Source organism: Octopus sinensis, linkage group LG28 (genome assembly GCF_006345805.1).
Source record: "Octopus sinensis linkage group LG28, ASM634580v1, whole genome shotgun sequence".
Classification (NCBI taxonomy): domain Eukaryota; kingdom Metazoa; phylum Mollusca; class Cephalopoda; order Octopoda; family Octopodidae; genus Octopus; species Octopus sinensis.
The window spans coordinates 7,355,892-7,371,660 of NC_043024.1; the positions used below are offsets into that span (position 1 = coordinate 7,355,892).

General features: G+C 37.0%; 1 protein-coding gene across 1 annotated transcript in view; it reads right to left on the bottom strand.

Annotated features, from left to right (window-relative positions):
* Positions 1–15,769, bottom strand: part of LOC115225723 (peptidoglycan recognition protein 3) — a 45,960-nt gene that overhangs the window by 11,986 nt on the left and 18,205 nt on the right. Inside the window, exons 5-6 of the mRNA XM_036514507.1 lie at positions 10,255–10,368; positions 7,418–7,631 (exon numbers count right to left, since the gene is read on the bottom strand). Coding sequence (XP_036370400.1) covers positions 7,418–7,631; positions 10,255–10,368 — 328 coding nt within the window. The remainder of the gene's footprint in view (positions 1–7,417; positions 7,632–10,254; positions 10,369–15,769) is intronic.

A 15,769-nucleotide genomic window follows, 5' to 3' on the forward strand; every position in this document is an offset into this window, starting at 1 on the left:
GCCACACTCAAATGGTGCTCTTTACATGCCACCTGCTCAGGAGCCAGTCCAATGGCACTGGCAACGACTTTGCTTGAATGTTTTTTCACGTGCCACCAGCACAAGTGCTAGTAAGGTGACGCAGGTAACAATCACGCTTGAATGTTTCTTCCTTCTCGAGCCATTTCTGGCTCATAAGGGCTGGTTTCCCGATTTCTTTGGTGTATAGGTTCCCCACCTGGACGGGACACCAGTTCGTCATAATATATATATATATATATATATATATATATAAGTATAGGAAAGAATGGAGCTGAGCGAAGATTTAACAAAATTCCTGTATTTTATTTCGACATATGTTTCGAAGTCTGCAAAATTCCTAATTCCGAATGAATAAGGAGTCCATATGCAGCTTTCTCTTCGGTTATCTTTCAAATTATCTGTAATAAGATAATTCATTTATCTACTTATATATATATATATATATATATATAATATAAATATATATATATATATATAATATTATATATATATATATATATATATATATATATATATATATATATATATATATATATATATATATATATATAAATATAAACATATAAATATATATTATAAATATATATATATATATATATATATAAATATATGTATATATATATATATATTAAATATATATTTATATATGTGTGTATGTATTATATATATATATAATATATAGTTAATCAAAAAAGAAAGCACAAAAAAACACAACAACGCGAGGACGGGAACAAATTTAGTATTATTGGATGCTCAGGAAACAAGGAAAGAAGAAGGGTTTAACGTTTCGAGCGAAGCTCTTCATCGGAAACATAGGAGAAGGAAAGATCCAGAGAAGGGAAGGCAGAGGAAAAAAAATCGCCAACGGTACACACGAGGTCACATTACAGTCCATATGAGGATATATAAACCGCTTATAGGGATGGTTCCATCCAAGTTAACACTGGTTTAATATATTGTATTGTGAAGAGATATTTCTTCAATAAATCTGTATATATAAAATTAAATTTCTGTCTGTCTGTCTGTCTGTTTATCCGTCAAAATGAAAGTTAAGACAACAGATCTGTAAGAGTAGCCTCACCATGGTTCAGATTCGAAACTGAATCTTGCAATACTTCTTGGGAATACAGCCTATTCAAACTGTGACAAATGCATCATCCACTTGACCTGTGGCCCTTTCAGTGCCATCATAGGTTCACTCACATAATGAGTGACCTGGATTTGGTAAAGTTATTGTTCTATATGAGAGTGCCTGTTTGTTTGTCCATGAAAACGAAAGTAAAAACAGCGAAATCTGTGGGAGTTGTCTCACCCTGGTTCAGATTTGAAACGGAATATTTATAATAACTAGCAGTATCATCCGGTGTTGCTCGGGTTTGTAAGGGAAATAACTATATAAGCATTTTTAGAGAGTTACTTCCCTTATATAATAGCAAAAAAAATACATTAAAAATGGAAAAAAATGATGGTAAATGTTTTTTAAAATCGTAGGGGATAACTCATGTAGACGCGCGCAATACCCAGAAGGCCTTGATATGAATCACGACTATAAGATACCCGCTTTTGGTTAAACTGCACGCAAAATGTGGGAGTAGTTAGGAATCTAAATCGGAGGAGACAGACTCTCACACACACGACTTCAGTTTTATATATATAGATAATAATTCTCCATCATACGTCTGTGGCTCCACCTTTTATTTTTAAAGTAAATATAAGCGCTTTTTAATTGTGATCATGAAATGAGTAGTTTAGCCCTCAATGCCAAAATTAATTTCTCTTGCAAAAGAGAGGGTGGCATTTTCTCTCTTTTTCAATATTTTATTAGAAGTGAGAATATAATATAATGAAATTATTGTATACAGTGCTCAGGTGCACCACAACTTGTCAAAAGTGTGTATAAAGCATATGCAGTAATGTACAAATGTCTGGAAAGTGAACAGTGTATGAGTCAGATACATGCTTGTGTGTGTATGGACGGGAGAAAATCAGGTGTAGTGTTGGCGAATCTCAGGAAGCATGGAAGTTTTGAAGGATGCAGTGCTCCGACAACAAACAACTGATGCCGGCAGTTTGTTCCATGTTTCAGCAAGATGGTTAATTATCAATTATCAACCATCTTACTAACAATAACTCTGAGCACCTTTTTCAAACTCCACCTGTCTAACACCCATGGACATATTTACAAAGTCAGAAAACAGCATAGCTCCCTTGACTTTAGGAAGCATTTTTTCATGCTGAGAGTTGCTGAAGCATGGAACAAACTGCCGGATCAGTTGTAGTTGTCGGAGCACTGCATCTTCAAAACTTCCATGCTTTCTGAGATTCGCCAAAACTACACCTGATTTTCTCCCTCCATACACACACAAACATATATATGACTCATACATTGTTCGCTTTCCAGACATTTGTACATTACTGCATACACTTTATACGCACTTTCTGACAAGTTGTGGTGCACCTAAGCACTGTATACAATAATTTCATTATTATTATTATTATTATTATTAATATTATTATTATTATTATTATTATTATTATTATTAAATAAATGTCCCCTATAAAAGAGCATCAAAATACGAACACCAAAGAAATTATTAAGTAAGAAAATTTTAAAAAGAGAGATTTCATAGACATAAATTAATTTATTAATTAATTAACATTACCTACAATTGTTTCAATTCACACTCAATACAAATTACAAAACGTATATAATAAAATAAGTTTGCATTTTGAGAACTGATATGTACCACTGTAGGGGTTCTATGATGTATATTTTACCATTTTTCTGTCACTTGTTTTGTTCCCTGGATTGTGACAATGCTGGGGTATCCCTTCAAGGGTTAAATCCAGTGCTTCTCAACCATTTTTCCACCTCTGGACCCCTTTTTATTCCTATTTTACATGTATGGACCTTCATAACCGTTTCATTGTATCTTTTTTTTTTATCTCTTTTACTTGTTTCAGTCATTAGACTGTGGCCATGCTGGAGTACTGCCTTGAATTTTTTTGTCAAATGAATTGCCCCAGGTGCTAATCTATATTAAGCCTGGGACTTATTCTACTGCTTTTTGCTGAACTGCTAAGTCTTGGGGACATAAACACACCAACACTGGTTATCAAGTAGCTGTGGGGGACAAACACAGATACAAATGCATGCCGGGCAAAATGTTTAGCGGTATTTCGTCTGCTGTTGCGTTCTGAGTTTGAATTCCACTGAGGTTGACTTTGCCTTTCATCCTTTCGGGGTCGATTAAATGAGTACCAGTTACGCACTGCGGTCGATATAATCGACTTAATCTGTTTGTTTATACTTGTTTGTCCCCTCTGTGTTTAGCCCCTTGTGGGTAGTAAGGAAATAGATACAAATGCACACACACACAAGCACACACATACACACACATATACGATGGGCTTCTTTTAGTTTCCATCAACCAAATAGGTGTAGATGTGGCTGTGTGGTAAGAAGTTTGCTTCCAAACCACATGGTTCTGGGTTCAGTCCCACTGCGTGATATCTTGGGCAAGTGCCTTCTACTATAGCCTCAGGCCAACCAAAGCCTTGTGAATGGATTTGATAGACAGAAACTGAAAGAAGCCTTCTTATATATCCATGTATATATCTATGTATATGTCTGTGTTTGTCCCTCCCTCCACTGCTTGACAACCAGTGTTGATGTATTTATGTCCCCATAACTTAGTGGTTTGGCAAAAGAGATCAATAGAATAAATACCAGGCTTTAAAAAAAAGTATTGGCATCGATACGTTCAACTATAAATTCTTCAAGATGGTGCCCCAGCATGGCCACATTTTAATAACTGAAAGAAGTAAAATTAAATAATAAAAGATAATTCCACTCACAAGGCTTTGGTTGGCCTGAGACTGTAGTAGCAGACTCCTGCCCAAGGGGCCACACAGTGGGATTGAACCCCCAGAACTATGTGGTTGGGATGCAAGCTTCTTACCACACAGCCATGCATATATATGTATACTAGCAGTATTGCCCGGCTTTGCAAAATGGTCACATTTAATTCAAAGCGTTAAAAATGTTATGAAAACAATTGGTATGTGTTCACAAAGTCAATACGATTAATATGAAAAAACCCTCCAGGCTACATCCTGAAACTTCATTTCTTTGCCGAATTTCTACAATGTTTACGGTGATTCATTTTTATATCTTGATTTTTTATTTTTCATGCAATTTACGCATGCTTGCACATGTGGTGAACACAGTTCACGTCAAACAGCTGACTGAGTAAAGTTCACTATTAAATGTGTGGGATAAGGCCTAAACAAACAAATTATCGATTTTTGCACTTGCGAGATGAATTTCGGAACAGAAATAGCGCAGTTCAATTTTCATTCGCCTAAACTTTAAGTGACCCATTTTTGGTGGTTCCACGATTTGTTGGCTAGGAGGAGATGTGCCAGGAAGTTAAACACACAGACACACACACAGATACACACACAGACACACAAGTTGATTTTTATATATATAGATATCAGGTTGTTATGAATGAAATGTATGATTTTCTTATGCACCAAGTCTCGTAGTCATTAACTCAAATGTCTTATCTTGACGAATCTTTGTTTTTCAACATTGAAGAATTACATCATCACTTTTTGAAATGCAATTCATGGTGTCTGATTATATTGTGAGTTTTCTCTCGTAAATCAATTTTTTTGAACTAGTGGGTTGGCTTACCAACCACATGGTTCTGAGTTCATTCCCATTGTATGGCACCTTTGGCAAGTGTCTTCTACTATAGCCTCGGGCCGACCAAAGCCTTGTGAGTGGATTTGGTAGATGGAAACTGAAAGAAGCCCTTCGTATATATGCATATACATATATGTGTGCGCGTGTGTGTATATGTTTGTGTGTCTGTGTTTGTCCCCCCAACATCGCTTGAAAACTGATGCTGGTGTGCTTATGTCTCCATAACTTAGCGGTTCAGCAAAAGAGACCGATAGAATAAGTACAAGGCGTACAACAAATAAGTCCTGGGGTTGATTTGCTCGACTAAAGGCGGTGCTCCAGCATGGCCATAGTCAAATGACGGAAACAAGTAAAATAGATAGTAAAAGAGAGGAGTTCCATCATGGAACCAATGCATCCCAGACAGCTCGAAACATCTATGAGGTGTTTGGTGAAGATGTGGTGAATGAGCACACTGTATGTCGGTGGTTTGAGAAGTTCCGGTCTGGTGACTTTACTCTTGAAAATCAGCCCCGTGGTAGACCTGGAACCAAGGTGGATAATGATGAGCTGGAAACTGTAGTGGAAGCAGATACATCTCAAACTACATGTGAATTAGCAGCAAGGTTTGATGTTTCAATTCTAACTGTATTGGACCATCTGAAACAACTGGCATGGTAAAAAAGCTGGACAAGTGGATACCACATGAACTGAACAAGCATCAAATGGAACATCATCTTGAAACTTGCTGTTCTTTGCTGTAGTGGCATAAAAGTGAACCATTTTTGCATTGTATTGTTAGCTGTGATGGAAAATTAATTCTTTTCAACAACAGCAAGCATTCTGCATAGTGGTTGGATAGAGACAAAATGCCAAAACACAATCAAAAAAGAATATTCACCCAAACATCTTCATCATCATCATCGTTTAACGTCCGTTTTCCATGCTTGCATGGGTTGGACGGTTCAACTGGGGTCTGGGAAGCCAGGAGGCTGCGCCAGGCCCAGTCTGATCTGGCAGTGTTTCTACAGCTGGATGCCCTTCCTAACGCCAACCACTCCGAGAGTGTAGTGGGTGCTTTTTATGTGCCACCTGCATGGGTGCCAGATGAGGCTGGCAAATGACCACGATCGGATGGTGCTTTTTACGTGCCACAATAATTGTTTAATGTCTATTTTCCATGCTGACATGGAAATCAGGATGCTACTACAAAAAAAGCATGAGAAAAACAAGAAGGTAAATGCAAAAAAATAGAAGGGTGAATAAAAGTAGGTCTACCTTTGTTTTTTTCTCATGATTTCTCTTGAATCAGCATCATGATTTGCAAACAGAATAGACCATGTGCTCAGAGCCCATAGATTGCTTGGAGACTACATACCCAGTGCATGAAACTATTAGTAGTGTGTGTGTGTGTGTGTGTATAAGAGTAGAATAAAACAGGACAACAGGTAGTTTCAGTACTTTTATTTATAATGACATCAGAAATTACATAGTTTTTACACATGTTTCACTTGCAAATATCAGTATGTTATGTAGTAAACATTATGTGGATAATTGAATAGAAAGACTGAAACACCAGATCTTCAGAAGAGGAGATTAAACATTTGTGTATATATTGGGAACTACATTATCAACCCATTGTTACATGCATTCATATATGTGTGTATATATTTATATAAATGTGTATGTGTGTGTGTGTATACAAAAAAATGTATATACACATCAGGGAAGGAAAATTCTTTGTACATATTCAACTTGTATAAGTAGCTCTATAAATATAGATACCACTTTTGATGTTTTATCAAATTGTGAAGACACTGAATATACTGCGATAACACTGAATTAAAATATCTATGCAGATTTTTCCTATCCTGAAGTGTATATACATTTTTTGGGATGGACTCAGTGCATATATATATATATATATATATATATATGTATATAAGTTAAGCAAAAATTTAGATTCAAATGAATATGGTACATAATTTAGATGCACCAGAATTCTGTATGGTATTATCCATAAAAATCCGTGGGTGATTATAGTCAAAATAAGCAACAAGAATAACTTCGGTAATTTGGTATGATCGTTTCGTACTACATCATTTTATTAAATACTTACAACATTTAATAAAATGATGTAGTATAAACGATCGTACCAAATTACCGCAGTCATTCTTGTTGCTTATTTTGAATATATATATATGTATATAAGTTAAGCAAAATTAGATTCAAATGAATATGGTACATAATTTAGATGCACCAGAATTCTGTATGGAATTATCCATAAAAATCCGTGGATGATTGTAGTCAAAATAAGCAACAAGAATAACTTGTGTATTAATTGGTACGATCGTTCGTACTAATACATCATTTATTAAATCTTAAACTTTAAAAAATTATAAAATAATGTAGTATGAAACGATCGTACCAAATTACCGGAGTCATTCTTGTTGCTTATTTTGAAAAAAAAAAAAAATGTATATATATATATATATGGAGACATACATACAAATATGTTTCACACATACATATACATACATGCATACATATATGTATGCATGTAATGTATGTATATATTTATATATAATATACAGATATAGATATATATTCATACATACACATACACGCACTCACACACTCATATACACAGGCTTACATGAATATCTATGTATAGGCATATAATCAAACATACATCTTAATTTTTACATAATTTTTTTTATGAAATGCGGCCACTTCTTTATGACATTATACAAAGCGGTCCCTGGGCAATCTGTATTTCCCAAATCACGATGCCCTGCAAGAGTATAATTTGGAATGATTTGTCCCTTGTAGAGTGAACAGTTAATCATTTTCTTCAACGATTCCATTGCCAATGGAGTGGGTACATATTTCTGAAAACTGCCCAGCATACAAATTCCTTGAAGAATGAAACAAAATAGAAATCTTTGTAGAATCTTAAATATATACATAATTACATATACATACATACATACATACATACATACATGCATGCATACATACATACATACATACATACATACATACATACATACATACATACATACATACATACATGCATGCATGCATACATACATACATACATACATACATACATACATACATACTTTCACAAATACATACATACATACATACATGCATGCATACATACATACATACATACATACATACATACATACATACATACATACATACGAACATACATATATATAAATATTTTAATATAGGTCACAAAAGTGAGAGAAGATATTGACAAGCACTACTCTTGCTAAAAATAAGAGTCAAAGTAACACAAAACCACAAACATATTGTCTTAAGAGAGTGGGTTTGTGGCTTTGAGTTAATTTTTCTGAAGTAATCCATGCAGTGTGGGGGTTTGCATTATCGCCGCCGCCGTGTTGATCTCATTCTCGCCCACAACATCATAAGCGGAAAGTGTAACCTCTGAAAGAGCTGTTCTTCACTCCTGCTCCAGAGCGTCGGCTGCGGGGTCATTCCGAAAAGCTCTACCTGCGACGATTTCATCTCAATCGAAGGAGAGGAGCTTTCTCCATCCGGGTTGCGGATCCGTGGAACAAGCTGCCAGACGAGATGGTGAAGAATGCCGACGAGCCGCTTTGTTCAAAGCCTTCCTTGACCTCAAGTGGCCTGAACTCTTTACATGAACACCACCCTGTATTACACTCCATGTCCCCCTACATGGCCTTGCTATTTGCTTTTAAGTCAAATTAACTAACTAACTAACTAAGTAACTAACGAAACAGATCTTACAATTTGTGAAATCAGACCTCTTTTTTCTTTCAAATTGCATGCAAACTCTGTAATTGTTGGCAATAGGTGTGATCAGTAATAGTTGCCTTAGTTGGTAGCAGCTGAAAGTGGATGACCCCAATGTGATCCCACCAAACGGGAACAAGAACCGTTTTTGCCCGGAGGTTCTTTTTGGATTGTGGCTTCGCCTGTTCTCCACAACAAAGCTATTGCCAGTATTTTCTTTTACCCATAGCCAGGAACTTTTTAGCACACCCTTGTAAAAAGATTGTCAATATATATATATATACATACATGTGTATATAAACATACATACACACATATATATATATATTCTCTTTTACTCTCTCTTTTTACTTGTTTCAGTCATTTGACTGCGGCCATGCTGGAGCACCGCCTTTAGTCAAGCAAATCGACCCCGGGACTTATTCTTTGTAAGCCCAGTACTTATTCTATCGGTCTCTTTTGCTGAACTGCTAAGTGACGGGGACGTAAACACACCAGCATCGGTTGTCAAGCAATGCTAAGGGGACAAACACACACACACACAAACACACTTACATATATGTACATATATATATATACATATGTACGACAGGCTACTTTCAGTTTCCGACTATCAAATCCACTCACAAGGCATTGGTCGGCCCTGGGCTATAGCAGAAGACACTTGCCCAAGATGCCACGCAGTGGGACTAAACCCGGAACCATGTGGTTGGATAGTAAGCTACTTACCACATAGCCACTCCTGCGCCTATATATATAGGCGCGTATCTATCTATCTATCAATCTATATATATATACATATACATATATATATATATATATATATATATATATATACATACATACATTATGGCTGCCCCCTCGTTATCGAAGATGGCCATTGCACGAAGCTTAACTGTTACTGGTGCTGTGATCGATGAATGTGACTTTTTAGCCCAGTTAAAGATCTACAATGTCTTGTACAAAATTGTCAAATATTATATATATATATTATCATATATATAATATATATCTAATATAACATATATATACACAATGCATACATGCATACATGCATACATACTGCATATATACATAGATACATACATGCATGCATACGTACATGCATACATACAAGCATACATACATACATGCATACATACATACATTCATACATACATACATACATACATACATACATTCATACATACATATATACCGAATAATTGTCACATATTATTTTACAGATAAATTTCCTCTATTTACATAATATTGAGGTCTCTTTCTTTCTTTTGTTATCTTACCGTTTTTACCAATATATAGATATATATATATTTTTTTTACTTGTTTCAGTCATTTGACTGCGGCCATGCTGGAGCACCGCCTTTAGTCGAGCAACTCGACCCCGGGACTTATTGTTTTGTAAGCCCAGTACTTATTCTATCGGTCTCTTTTGCCGAACCGCTAAGCGACGGGGACGTAAACACACCAGCATCGGTTGCCAAGCGATGCTAGAGGGACAAACACAGACACACAAACACATACACACATATATATATACATATATACGACAGGCTTCTTTCAGTTTCCGTCTACCAAATCCACTCACAAGGCATTGTTCGGCCCAGGGCTATAGCAGAAGACCCTTGCCCAAGATGTCACGCAGTGGGACTGAACCCAGAACCATGTGGTTGGTTAGCAAGTTACTTACCACACACACACACACATCCATTACAAGCACACTGACAAGCATAAAAGAGACTTACCAATTGATTTAGAATTATAGCGTTTAGTATGAGTGCCCTGTACTGTCCAACCACGGCCTTCGTAGACCTCACCATTTCCACCAATCAGGAAGTTGTAGGCAATATCTGCCCAGCCTTCATACGGCAACAGTACATGTGATGGTGAAGGTATAGGTGAGAGAAAAAACAACAAAAAGGAAAAAAATAAATGAAAAAAAAAACAGAATATAAAGCAAAAAATTAAAAAGTTCTCAAGAGTAGCACCCAGTTCCTGTTTTAGGGTTGATACATATAACTTCCTAATTGGGAGAGACTTTTGACTCCAAATTCTTGTTTTAAAGGTTGGGATATCAGAGAGTTTTAACAAGACACACAATTAAGATTTAGTAACTTTCAAAACTGTCAGTAAAAAGCAAACTCTCTATTGCTCTCTCTCTATATATGTATGTATGTATGTATGTATGTATGTATGTATGTATGTATGTATGTATGTATGCATGTATGTATACTCTCTTTACTCTTTTACTTGTTTCAGTCATTTTGACTGCGGCCATGCTGGAGCAGCGCCTTTAGTCGAGCAAATCGACCCCAAGACTTATTCTTTGTAAGCCCAGTACTTATTCTATCGGTCTCTTTTGCCGAACCGCTAAGTGACGGGGACGTAAACACACCAGCATCGGTTGTCAAGCAATACTAGAGGGACAAACACAGATACACAAACATATACACACACACACATACATATATATACATATATACGACAGGATTCTTTCAGTTTCCGTCTACCAAATCCACTCACAAGGCATTGGTCGGCCCGAGGCTACAGCAGAAGACACTTGCCCAAGATGCCATGCAGTGGGACTGAACCCGGAACCACGTGGTTGGTAAGCAAGCTACTTACCACACAGCCACTCCTGTATGTATGTTATATGTTATGTATGTATGTATGTATGTATGTATGTATGTATGTATGTATTATATATATATAATATATATATAATATATATATATATATATATAGGGAGAGTTTACGAAAAAAAACAAAAGATGAAGACAGGTTGGTGTACAAAACAAACAGATGTATTGGTATAACACTCAGGAATAGAAAATGTATTTTACATTTCGAGCCTATGCTCTTCTACAGAAAGGGACACAGAAAACAAGGAGAGAAACAAGGAGGGAGGGGATCAATTGGTGGTTCATCAACTTTTAGACATTATATTATGTTATGTTAACTTATTTATTTATTTACTATTTGCTAACATACACTTGCGTCGGAAATTAATTAGCACTTCTCAAATTTCTACATTTTCTTACATTTTCTTAATTTAATTAACTTATTATCAGAAATGAACTCGTTTTTAATCAAAAATTTATTAAAACATATCCCAGCACACCACATAATTGTTATTAATCGTGAAATTTAGTCAATATCTTGTTGCACCTCCTTTGGCAGCAATGACAACTGCTACATGGGTCGGCATGTTGTCTTTGAGTGCCTGCAGGTACTGTGCAGGGATGGCCCCTCATGCAGCAAGAAGTGCCCCAAACAGCTCGTGTCGGTTCCTGTATTACTGCACATTCAAATCCCTACCCAATCGACTCCAGAGGTTCTCAATAGGGTTCAGGTCAGGTGACTGGCCAGCACGTACTCCTCGCCACCAAAGAGGTATCCCATACTATCTCAACGTACTTTGCTGCGTTGATGTTGCCTTCGACGGCATAGAGCCGCCCAACACCACTGTAGCTGAACGCCCCTCACACCATCAGACCACTTCCACCATGCTTCATGGTGAGCAAATCAAGGGTGCTAATTAATTTCTGACGGTAGTGTACATATTTGCATTTATTTGCATTTATTTGCATTTATGCAAATATGTATGTACATATCAGTATATATAAAAGTATTTTGCGGCTCAGTGGTTATTGATGATGTTGACTTGTTCTTTTCGGATTATGGCTGCTGTTGCTTAGTGAGTGGGATTGACTCAGTGTACAGCCTTTCCTCACTTAAAAAAAATCTTCTTGCTCAGACATTGCAGGATAACAACATTGATTAAGCTTCGTGCAATGGCCTTACTCGATAACGAGGGGGCAGCCACCATATAAAAGTATTTATGCATATGTATATCAATATATATAAGTATTTAAATGTGTGTGTATTTTTAATTATTTTATATTTGTATTTATTTATAACTTAACATTATGTACTTTAAAATCTCTGATGAAGTGTAGAGAAACACCCAAGTACCTCAATTTCATCTACCTATTACTTCAGTCTACTTGAGTAATAACGGTAGAATGAGGTATTTTTACCTCTTGGCCGAAACAGCTGTAAGCTATTTTCCCAATTTATATATATGTATGTTATTTCGTAATAATTACTGGTATCCTTATATATTACTATATTCTATATCTTATATGTAAAGCATAATATGTTATACATGTATGTATATTGTTGTAATTGTCAGTTTAGTAAATAAATAAATAAGTTGACATAATATAATGTCTAAAAGTTGATGAACCACCTATTGATCCCCTCCATTTTCTGATTGCTATATAAATTAATGGTAAAATATCTCTTTACCTTCACCCATTTAGTACACTCGGTAATGTAATTGCAATGCAATAAAAAAACACCTGTGTATTAATAATTGAGTATTCTACCAGCAGTATATTGGATAGATATCATCCCGTGGTTAGATTCACAGCCTCTAACTTTCTTGGAGTTATATATATATATATATATATATGGTCATAAATAATACCTTGTTTCTGGGAGGTGATGTTACATATTCTGTGATGTTTTTTGCAGTTTTTATAGATATATATGTGTAACATATATAACATATATATATATATATGTATATATATATATATATATATGTATATATATATATATGTATATATATTTAAAAAAGGAGATGTGGAACACGAGTTGTGATATATAAAAAAAGGAAATGAAGAAAATGCTGACAAAATAATTTAAGTAAGGGAGAGTGTATATAATTAGGTGAAAGTTCTTTTTACCGGTTGCGCATTTGTTATGCTTATCAAAAGATTTTTTTTAAGAGAGATAGAGTTCCTTTCTGATAGATTTTTTTTCTCTCTATCTGAGAAAGAGAAAAAAATAAGATAAGAGAAAAAAATCTATCAGAAAGGAACTCTATCTCTCTTAAAAAATTATCTTTTGATAAGCATAACAAATGCGCAACCGGTAAAAAGAACTTTCACCTAATTATATACACTCTCCCTTACTTAAATTATTTTGTCAGCATTTTCTTCATTTCCTTTTTTTATATGTGTATATATATATATAAATTTATGTATATATATATATAATATATATATATATATATATAAATTTATGTATATATATATATGAAAGGTTGCTGAATGAGGAGCCACTATGAAAGGTTGCTGAATGAGGAAAATGAATGGGATAAAGAGAGTCTGCCGAATGTTGACCCTACAGAGGGACCAGCTATCCGAGTTGATAGTTCCGTGGTAGCTAAGGCAATTAGAAGCATGAAGACAGGGAAAGCCCCAGGCCCATCAGGAATTACTGCAGAGATGCTCAAAATATCTGGCAGTGTCGGCTATAACCTAGTCATCCGTATAGTCAACCAGGTGATACACGAAGGAGTCATACCCAATGACTGGTGCAGCAGCATACTAGTCAACTGCTACAAAGGTAAAGGTGATGCCCTAGGTACAAATAATTACAGAGGTATCAAGCTGTTGGATCAAGTAATGAAGGTTACGGAGAGGGTCATAGCCCAACTAATTAGAGAGAGAGAGAGTTAGTTTAGATGAGATGCAGTTTGGGTTCGTGCCAGGGAAAAGTACCACTGATGCTATATTCCTGGTAAGGCAGCTGCAGGAGAAATACCTAGCCAAAGATAAGCCCCTGTACCTGGCTTTCGTTGACATGGAGAAAGCTTTTGATAGGGTCCCCCGATCCCTTATCTGGTGGTCAATGAGGAAACCAGGGATAGATGAATGGCTGGTGAGGACTGTGCAAGCCATGTACAGAGATGCCGTAAGTAAGGTTAGGGTTGGCAACATGTACACAGAAGAATTCAAAGTAGAGGTTGGGGTCCACCAGGGTTCAGTACTCAGCCCCCTCCTATTTATCATAGTACTCCAGGCAATTACGGAGGAATTCGAGACAGGCTGTCCCTGGGAGCTCCTCTACACTGACGACCTTGCTCTTATTGCTGAGTCACTATCAGAACTGGAGGAGAAGTTCCAGGTGTGGAAGGAGGGTTTAGAATCAAGGGGCCTTAGAGTCAACCTAGCTAAAACCAAAGTACTAATAAGTAGGAAGGTAGACAATCCACAAATGTCTTCAGGAAGATGGCCCTGCTCGATCTGTAGAAAAGGTGTTGGTAGAAACTCTATAAGATGTACCCAGTGTAAGCTATGGACACATAAGAGGTGCAGCAATGTCAAAGGTAGGCTAACTGGGAAGATAGTTTTTGTATGTGGCAGATGCTCGGGAGCATTAACCTCCGAAAATCTGCAGAAAACAACTTCCGTCACTTTCCAGGGAAAAACTAGAAGTAGTTGATAGCTTCCGTTATCTAGGTGACCAAGTCAGTAGTTGGGGTGGGTGCGCTGAAAGTGTAACTGCTAGAATAAGAAAGCCTGGGCAAAGTTTAGGGAGCTCTTACCTCTGCTGGTGACTAAAGGCCTCTCGCTCAGAGTAAAAGGCAGACTGTATGATGCGTGTGTACGAATAGCCATGCTACATGGCAGCGAAACATGGGCCGTGACTGCTGAGGACATGCGTAGCTCGTGAGGAATGAAGCCAGTATGCTCCGATGGATGTGTAATGTCAGTGTACATACTCGACAGAGCGTTAGCACCTTGAGAGAAATGTTGTACCTAAGAAGCATCAGTTGTGGTGTGCAAGAGAGACGATTGCGCTGGTATGGTCATGTGGCGAGAATGGATGAAGATAGGTGTGTGAGAAAGTGCCAATCCCTAGCAGTTGAGGGAACCCGTGGAAGAGGTAACCCAGGAAACCCTGGGACGAGGTGGTGAAGCACGACCTTCGAACTTTAGGCCTCACTGAGGAATGACCAGCGACCGAGACCTTTGGAAATATTCTGTACGTGAGAAGACCAGGCAGGACAAGTGAGCCCAGCCCACTTATGAATGCCTTTCCTCCCTTGGACACAAAGACCTGTTGAGGCAAGCGAAGTCGATATAGAACCTCATCCGACGACAGACACCCATGCCAACCCCCCATGCTTGCGAGACATGTTGGGGCAAGCGAAATCGAAATCGAAACCGAATTGAACCAGCCAGGATCCCTGGCCTGGTGGTACGTAAAAAGCACTATCCGACTCGTGGCCGTGGCATGTAAAATACTCCAATGCGACCGTACGACAGGCACCCATGCCAACCCCCTTTGCTTGTGAAGACATGTTGGGGCAAGCGAAATCGAAATCGAATTGAACCAGCCAGGATCCTGGTCTGGTGGTACGTAAAAAGCACTATCCGACTCGTGGCCGTGGCACGTAAAATA